Below are 9,441 nucleotides of genomic sequence, written 5' to 3'. Positions count from 1 at the left end.
CAATGGATTTAAATAACTGACACACTCTCTGAAATTCTGCATTCTTCCAGCCCAGTGAAAAGTAAAACCATGAAGTTATTATACATAAATAATTCAAAATTAGAGTTTATAATGGAAATGTCAACAAGTCACAACCACTGCATCAGTGTTGATAGTTTCCACTAGGCACAGCAAATGTGCAATATTTGACAGAGTTATAAAATTAAACCTTTCAAAGCTATAAATAAAGAATATATAAATAACAGCCTATTATGTGTAAATCATTAGGACTGTTAAAAGAAATAAAGATGTGAACTAAACAGTAATCTGATAATATCTCAATAAGCTACTTCCCACTATGTATAAAGCTATGGTTTGTTAATTTTACATTGCTGTAAAAAGTAATTTCATTCCAGTGTGCAATCTTCTAATCTTCCAGATCTTGATGCTCATCTCATCAAGAGATCCCTCTATGAAGTCAGCTTGTCATATTTTCAGCAGCCTTTAGTGCTTCTGTGGCCTTTCGAAGTTCTTTAATGACAGAGGATAAGGCCTCTGGGTTTATTCCTTGCTCACATAGACGTACACAAATAGAGAGTGTTTCCATATCCAAGCCAGTATTCAATATTCTTGAAATTTCAAGCAAAACGTCCATGGTCTACCTCACCGCATTCAGGTTGGCGGCCGCGGCCGCCGCCGCCGCAGCAGCACCGCTATTACTCCCCGCCATGGCTACGGCCAGCCAAGGCGGGGGAAAAGCGGGAGAACGGTTTCTGGTCTATTATATTTAATGTTTAAAAAACACTTCCCATGCATTATCTCACCTGAGTAGTCATTACTGGTATTATTATCCTCATATGATGAATGAGGAGCTGGAGGTTCAGAAAGGTTATGTGCCTTGCTCTACATCAGACACCTCGTGAGTGGCTGAGGCAAATTTTCAATTTCCCTGTCTGCCTCCAAGGCCAGTGCTCAATCTGCTAAGAAACACTATCTCTACCATCTGACCTTTTCAGCACAAATTGTGAAAAGAAATGTTTAGTAATGATGATGCTTGGGCATGCTTGAACACAGCGCTGTGTGAAGTATATATGCCTCTGAGTCCTCTGAATGACCATCTTGGTAAAATAATTATAACTACAACAATAAACAGTTAATAATATCAATTGCTAGCATTTCTATAACACTTCAGGGTTGCAAAACACAGCACACATAATATCTCATTTAATCCTTTCAACAACACTGGGAGGCAGTTGCTAATATTATCTCTGTCGTATAGGTGAGGTCACTGAGACTGAGAGGACTTAAGTGACTTATCAAGGGTCCCACAGATAAAAACATGCATACACACACACTGTATGCATATGTTATAATTTGAACTCAATTCATCCTGATTCTAAGCCCAGCACTCTTACCCATTGTATCAATGAACTCTCTCAGTTGTCTCAAGCTTCCATAGTAAAAGGAAAATAGGGCATGATTTGGGGAAAATAATCAATAAGTCTCTCCTCAAATTCTTTCAATGCAGTGAATTCTATAATTATTAAATATTTTTTTCTTTTTTTTAATCCATGGACTTAATATTTTTGTGTCTTGCACCCCTTGGCAATATGGCAAAATGTTTGGATCTCTTCTTGCAATAATGTTTTTAAATTATAGAAGGAGATGCTAAATTTCAATTAGAGGCTAGTGAAAATAAAGATTTTTTCCATCCAAGTTTACAGACCTGATGAAATTTATCATCAGTCCCTTTGAATGTCCACAGACCTTGGCTAAGAATCCTTGCCTCAAGCATGGCTCATTTGAAGGAACTGGAGATATCAGTCCTGGAGAAGAGAGGACTTGGAGTGAGACAGTGGGGGAAACAAGAAATAAAACCTATGTTGAAATATTTGAAGGACTGTTCTGTGTATGAAGAATCAGCCTTGTTCTCTTTGGTGGCAGAGGATAGAACCAGGAGCAATGAGAGACAGCCCAATTTAGTCTGAATGTCAGGAAGAAGTTCCTAATAATCCAAGCTCCCCAAAGTAGAGCAGAGTGGCTCAAGAGATGTTGAACTTCTCTTCCATGAAGGCCTCCAAAAAGAGGCTGGACAGCCACTTCGGCAGTATGTTATAGTAGGAACTCCTTTGGTATATATGTTGAACTGGACAACTGCTAAAGTTCCTTTCCATTCTCACGTTCTGTGATTTTGAGTTCTTCAGGTACCTACCTTCTAAATGGGATTTTTGATAGTGTTGACACATTAAGTGGCTAAAAACTTCACATGAATTTGTTCAGCAAGTTGGGTTTCTATGTGGAACAAGGAACAAAGGAATTATAAAGACGTAGATACCTAGTGAAGAAGAAGTTTCAAGATGGTGATGGGGCTGGATGGAAGGTTCAGAAAGTGGATCTGGAGGGCACCCTTCCTATAAAATTCAAAATTTTGGAAAATCAGAGCTGCAAGTCTTAGAGAACAATTGGTCAAAGAATGCCTTTTCACAATATCCCTAATAAGTAGGTATTCAGCCTACCTTTGCTTGGAAACTTCTATTGAGGAAGAATCTATGAATACCAGAGGAAGCCCATTACATCTGTGGATAGCTACATTTGATTTGTATGAAGATTTGCTGTTGCTGCTGTTGCTGTTGTGTTTTTTTTTCCTTTCATCAGACCTATACCTGCCTCTTTCTAACAACCATGTATTGTTCCTGAGTCTTTCATTGAGGGCAAAGAAGAATAAAATCAATCTATCCAGCATACCATAACTGTGAAAGTACTTGAAAATAGTTAACTTTCTCTCCCCTGAATGTGTCCCTGCCCTACCCCAGGCTAAACCTATCTAACTCTTTCAGTCATTCCTCCCTTGTGCCTCCTTTGGATTCTCTCCAGGTGATCATTATTCATACTTTCATGTTACTTTCAGAACTGAGCCCTCCACTGTGAGAGTGCTCCCAACAAGGCAGAGGATGGCATGATAATCCATTTGATGGCCCAATTGGCTCCCCTTGGGTAGCATGTGATTGTGATTGATTGTCTTTGCAGGTCCCAGATAACATTCCAGAGCTATTTTATTATCTGATGGACTTTCTAGTTTCTCAATTGCTTGATAAAATTTGGTTTTCCATTGGTCTGCTATATTATATTTTCCAGTGGCAGAAATATGTAGCATGTCTCTCTTTCTAGATTGGGATGTCTGGCAGTGAATTTTAGTATTATAGCAATGTTTATTCCTCTGTGAGGAAGTCATAGAGAGACAACCATTTCCTGAATTGTCAAATATCTCCCTCATGACCCCTCCACACTGATTTAAGGCAAGTCAATATTCTGTGATAGGTATGGTATGTTTCCTCCTTGATGATCCCATCCAAATGATCCTCTCCACTCCTCTGAAGCTATTCCTCACTCCTCCATCTCAGCTCTGAATTTTTGAATAGGATAACATTTTTACCAAAGCCTTTTGGTTGCTACTGTAATTGAGTCCTTGGTTTCTTTGTCAAATAATAAGAGGAGAATTAATTGACAACCATTTCTTAAGCACTTTCATGTGCCAGGTTCTGTACTAGGAAGACAATTAGAAATAGAGATAAAAAGACAAGATTAAATATTCACTACTCAATGGACTCACATTTTATAGAGGAGACAATATTTTTAGGGGAAGGCACATTGATCAATCAAAAATCAACTATTAAAGGTGTACTCTATGGCCAGGCAACATCCTAGGTATTGGATATACAAAGACAAAATGAAATGCCCCTTGACCTCAAGAAGCTTCCATTCACTTGGTACAACAAACCCCTTTATATCATTTCTTCTATTCTCTCAGTGATCCTCGAAGCATATTGTTAGAAAAGACATTTCAGTCATAGAGGACTAGAACCATCACATTTCCTTTTCTTACACACACCCATTTTTAAAAGTTTCTCCATCTGGATTTTAAATATTCTCACCTTTGACTGAAAAGTTAGATATGAAACCATTTCTTGCCTTCCTCCTTCCTTTTAAATAGCTAATGAGTTGTTATGTACCAATAATTATTCTACCAAGTTAAACAAACTTAATGTAAAGTGAGTCACTCCTATTATAACCGGAGTAAGAAGCTGCTTCTTTCTCTACTGTGAATTTAGTGCAAATTCAGCTTAATGGGGCAACATGAAGATGAATGACTTTAAAGATTAGAATCACATAAACAGAAATATAATGTAATAATTATATAAATATAATTACAAGTGACTACATAGACTACCTTGCTGCATCCATTCCCAAATTAAAATTGTTCTTTCTATCATCCAGTCTGTACCTTGAACCCCTTTAGGGAGAGGTTTTATTCAGTAGTTCCTGGGGTGCCATGATGAACAGTCATTTACAGCATAAAAATTCTCTGAACTCTATGCTGAAGTACAGTCAACGATGGTGCTTTAGGTTCTTGAGTACAGTTCTAATGGTCTCCCTATGTCTTTTTTCCTTCCAGGTGAATTAGTACAGAGTATGCCATTCTGCAGGAAGAGGAACCACAAATAACTGTGACTTGGCATTTAGGTTCTTTCATCCATGATAGCCTCTACCCTGGTAAGACCACACCTGGAGCTTCATTGAAGTCCATTCCTGGGTACTCAGGTTTTAGAAAGAGATTAATTAGCTGGAGAAATTACAAAGGAGTTAAATAAGGAAGATGAAAGACTCTGAGTCCATAGAAAAAGAAGATCAGTTGAAGAAACTAGGGCTGTACAGCCTGGAGAAGTACTGGGTGAGGAGATGGGAACTGTGTTCATGTCTTTGAAAGGTTGTCAGTCGAAACAAGGATTTTACTGGCTCTTTTGGCTCTCACAGGGGAAGACTTGAAGCAATGGGGGGCCGTGTTACAAAGGGTCACTTGATGCCACAAAAACCTTTCTACAAATTAGAGCTATATCAAAGTGGAATAGGCTGCACAGGAGGTAGCAGGTTGCCCCTCAGTAGAATTGTTCAAATAGAGACTAGGTGACTTGTGCGGTTTGGATTGGATGTCTTCTGGTGTCCTTTCCAACTGTGAAATCCTATGATTTCTGTGACTGCTGGGCTTGAATTAAGAAAGACCTGAGTTAAAATTCTCCCTCCTGCATTTATAGATACATAACTATGGGTAAGTCATTTAATTGTGCTGAATCTCACTCTCCTCATCTCTATAGTGTCTTTTATGGACCTTTGTCCCCACCCCACCCCATGTCCCTATGTTCCTCGTGGTACTTTTGAGGATAAAATGAGATGCTGTACTAAATGGGCTTCCCATAAGCCTAGGGGCTGCCCAGCCCTCACTGAACTGTCTAGTCAGGAAGCTTGGATGATTACTCATATTGCTTTTATGTTCTGGGAATAATCAAATACAATTCTTCCAGAGAAATGGAGAACCAGTGGGCCATGCCATGGTTGCTGTCCCTCTACCCTCTGCAGGCACTGATATCTGACATGCTAGTGAATCCTAAGGACTCCTACATCTTGCTGTTGGCTTCACTGTTCCACTGTTAGAATTTTCAGACCTTTGTGGCCTGCAGTAGAACTCTTTGTTCTGTGTATGATCTCTTCCCTGGTTACTCCCGACAGAATGAGCTCCTTGAGATGGCTATCTGCATGTTTTTATGTTTGCAGTACTTAGCATTTAGTAGCGCCTGATACATAGTAAAAACCTGAGGCAGTTGATGGCAACTGGGCCTGAAATCAAGAAGATCTGAATTTAAATTTGCCTTCAGACACTTGTTAGCTTTGGGATGCTGGTAAGTCACTTTTATTCTGTTTGCTTCAGTATAGTTAATAGTAAAATGGTGAGAATATCTCCCACCTCACAGAGTGATTATAAGAAACAAATAAGAAAATATTTGTAAAATAGCAAGAAGGAAAGAAAAAGAAGGAAGGAAGGTAAGGAAGGAAAGAAAGAGGGAAATAGAAAGAAAGGAAGAAAGAAAGAAAGAAAGGAAGGAAGGGAGGAACAAAGGAAGAAAAAGAAAAGAAAAGAAAAGGAAAGGAAAGGAAAGGAAAGGAAAGGAAGGGAAGGGAAAGGAAGGGAAGGGAAGGGAAGGGAAGGGGAAAGGGAAAGGGAAAGGGAAAGGGAAAGGGAAAGGGAAAGGGAAAGGGAAAGGGAAAGGGAAAGGGAAAGGGAAAGGGAAAGGGAAAGGGAAAGGGAAAGGGAAAGGGAAAGGGAAAGGGAAAGGGAAAGGGAAAGGGAAAGGGAAAGGAAAGGAAAGGAAAGGAAAGACCTTTTCCTCCATTTCATATGCTTTTTGAATTTGAAAGTGCTATTTAAGTATTTCTGATTGCATATAAAATTATTTTGAATTCATGGTAATCAATCTCTAGAAAGCCTCTAGTTTTTTTCTAGACTTTCCTATACAATATTGTGCTGCCTAGAGCTGAAAAAATTGCTGTGGAGATGGACTCTTATCAAGACTGTAAACCTTTCTCTGGACAATCACTATCGCTCTATTTTTGCAGCCTAATATTCTGGAGAAATGACCACTTTGCTCTAGTTTAAAACATCTCTGCTATTCCATTCTTCTTCTCCAGTCAAAGATCTGACCTGACAGATCTCTGCAGGGTTTCTCCATTTTGTGTAACGCTCTTTTCTGCAAAAAGGGCTTCTGAAATGAAGCTGAACTGGGCTGGGAAGAATGAGGCATGGCCATTCAAACACTGCCATGTAGTGGGCAGTACACATCTTCAGCTAGGGGTTGATTCAGAGAATGATTGACTCCTGCATCCAAGCAGAAGCTCATAAGAATGGAAAAGGTCATCAAAGATGATGCAGGATCCTGTTCTCCCTTTCAGTGCTATGAATTTAAAAAGAAATACCATGATTCCCATAGCCCACTAAGTTATACTTCAATATCTCCCTGACCCTTTCCCATTTTTCCTTCTGTGTCTCCAGGAAGGCAATGGCCAATAACAGTATCATCACGAGCTTCCTCCTCATGAGCTTCTCTGATGTCTATGAACTACAGATTTTACATGCTGTGCTTTTCTCCCTGATTTATCTGGCAGCCCTGATGGGGAATCTCCTCATTATCCTTGTCACTACCATCGACCAACGCCTTCAAACTCCCATGTACTTCTTCCTGAGGCATTTGTCTTTCATAGACCTCTGCTACATCTCTGTCACAGTACCTAAGTCCATCCTCATCTCCCTGACCCACAGCAACTCCATCTCTCTCCCTGAGTGTGCTACCCAGACTTACTGTATTGTTTTTTTCGCCTGTACTGAGCTGATTCTGCTGACAGTGATGTCCTATGATAGATATGCAGCTATTTGCCGGCCCCTGCACTATGAGACCCTCATGAGCAGAGGATCTTGTGTGCAGATGGCACGTGCTTCTTGGGTCAATGGGAGCCTCTCTGGCATCATGCACACAGTCAGCACTTTCTCTGTACCTTTCTGTAAAGCCAATGTACTTGGCCAATTCTTCTGTGAGATCCCTCATTTACTCAAACTCTCCTGTTCACAGCCAAATTTTGCTGAAATTGGAACCACAGTTACAACTACAATTTTGGGGCTTGGCTGTTTTTTCTATATTGTTATCTCTTATGTCCACATCTTTTCCACTGTTCTAAGGATGCCATCCACAGAAGGCAGGTCCAAAGCATTCTTCACATGCCTGCCTCACCTCATTGTGACCACTGTTTTTTTCACAACTGCTTTTGTTGCCCATGTAAAACCCACCTCTGACACCCCTTCTGTCCTTGACCTGTTGGTGTCTGTGTTCTATGTTGTGGTGCCCCCCACCCTAAACCCTGCCATCTACAGTTTGAGGAACAAGGACATGAAGGCAGCTCTGACAAAGCTGGTGAGGCAGGAGCTTCCTTGTTTATAGAAAATTTTCATCATAAAGGTCATTTTTTCTTACTTTTAATCTCATTTTCCAATTTATTATTGTGAGTCAAATGAGATAATTGGAAAAATGCTTAGTGATACCATTCAGCTGTTTATTCACCAGAATATTTGCTATATTATCCAACTGAACTATAGCAAGGTAACAAGCACTTGTTAAATATTTACTGCCTACAAGGTGCAGTGCTAAGCACTGGGAATGCAAAAACAAAACCAAACAAAAACAAAACTAGCCACTGCCTGCCCCTCATGAAGCTTACATTCCAGTGGGACAAGACAACACAGAAATGAGAGCTACAAAGTTTGGGTGGGACAGAACATACCCATTTAGTGGAATGGTCTTCCACTAAGTTCAAGTTTGGAAGTTCAGTAGCAGATCCAGGAGTGGAATGAATGTTAGAGTCATAAGTTTCCATTTGCTCAATTCCAATTTTTAAGGAATTGCACCCTATGCCCCTTCAAAATCTTTCTGTTTTGGCCATTTTTTTTATTTCGTATTTTATTGTCCCCAATTATATTTCAAAACAATTTTCAGCATTCACTAGTAATATTAAGTTGGGACTTTTCTTTACTGTTTTAAAATGCTAAATCAATTGTCTTTGATTGACTCTTACTAGGTTCTAAACCCCAGGCCCATGCCCTTTTACTACTAGGTACAAAGCCCCAGGCTGGTTAGCAAACTAGTTTGCTATTTTGAGAGAGGCAGGAAGACCCCAGGGCCCTAAGGGGAGTTGCTAAGACCAGAGCCAATAGTAGGCACCTAAGTTGTGGTCCCTCGGATGAGGTTTGATGATGTCTAAAGATTGTATAAAAAGAGAGGACAGAGTTGTTTGCTTGGGGCTCTGAGCCACAGAAGGAGTGGGGTGTGACTCTGGGCCAGCCATTGGTAAGAGCTTCCCAGATTTTCAACCCAGATGTTGATGTTTTCTTGGCAAGTATAAATCGTGACCTTGTCTATTTATATTGTGTATGTTTGTAACTTGTTTGTATTTGCTCTGATGTTCATGTTGCTGGCTTTTTCTCCTGAGCTAAGTGATTTTATATGCATAAGTTGGATTAAAGTAAGATTGTTAACCCCTTAACATTTCTTTCCTTAGTAAAGCAGATGAAAAGAACCTGTGTTGGTAGCATTCCTGTTGTTGGGTTTGTGTTGGTCTTTCAACCCCATAGCAGCTGCTAGTCAAATTGTTGCAACATCATTTTAAAATTTGAGTTCCAAATTCTCTCCCTCCCTCTCCACTCCACTCATTGAGAAGGCACAATTTGATATAGGTTATAGATGTGTGGTCATGCAAATACAATTCCATGTTAGTCATGTTGTAAAACAAGACATAGACCAAAATTAAAAAAAAATAAAGGAAGCTTAAAAAATGTGCTTCAATGTGTATTCAGACTTCACCAGTTCTTTCTCTGAAGATGGATAGCATTTTCATCATAAGTCTTTCAGAATTGCCTTGGATCATTATATCGTTGAGAATAACCAAGTCGTTCACAGTTGATCACTTACACTATTGCTGTTACTGTGTACAATTTTCTCTTGGTTCCATTCATTTCACTTTCTATCATTTCATGCAAGTCTTTCCAGGTTTATCTGAGAGCTCATATTTCTTATAACACAATAGTAC

General features: G+C 39.6%; 1 protein-coding gene and 1 pseudogene across 1 annotated transcript; one reads left to right on the top strand and one right to left on the bottom strand.

The window, feature by feature from the left end:
* Positions 1–367: 367 nt before the first annotated feature.
* Positions 368–709, bottom strand: LOC118840202 (annotated as a pseudogene).
* Positions 710–6,866: 6,157 nt separating this feature from the next.
* LOC118836217 (olfactory receptor 14A16-like) lies at positions 6,867–7,799 on the top strand. Its single transcript, XM_036743563.1, has one exon. The coding sequence runs from the start codon at positions 6,867–6,869 to the stop codon at positions 7,797–7,799; it is 933 nt and encodes a 310-aa protein (XP_036599458.1).
* The last annotated feature ends 1,642 nt before the right edge of the window (positions 7,800–9,441 follow it).

This window comes from Trichosurus vulpecula, chromosome 2, assembly GCF_011100635.1.
Source record: "Trichosurus vulpecula isolate mTriVul1 chromosome 2, mTriVul1.pri, whole genome shotgun sequence".
In the NCBI taxonomy this organism is placed as follows: Eukaryota; Metazoa; Chordata; class Mammalia; order Diprotodontia; family Phalangeridae; genus Trichosurus; species Trichosurus vulpecula.
This window is presented reverse-complemented; position numbering and strand designations above follow the sequence as displayed.

What these genes read in the sequence shown, in the direction of transcription:
- LOC118836217 (XM_036743563.1), top strand. Translation starts at nt 6,867, where the DNA reads ATGGCCAATAACAGTATCATCACGAGCTTCCTCCTCATGAGCTTCTCT.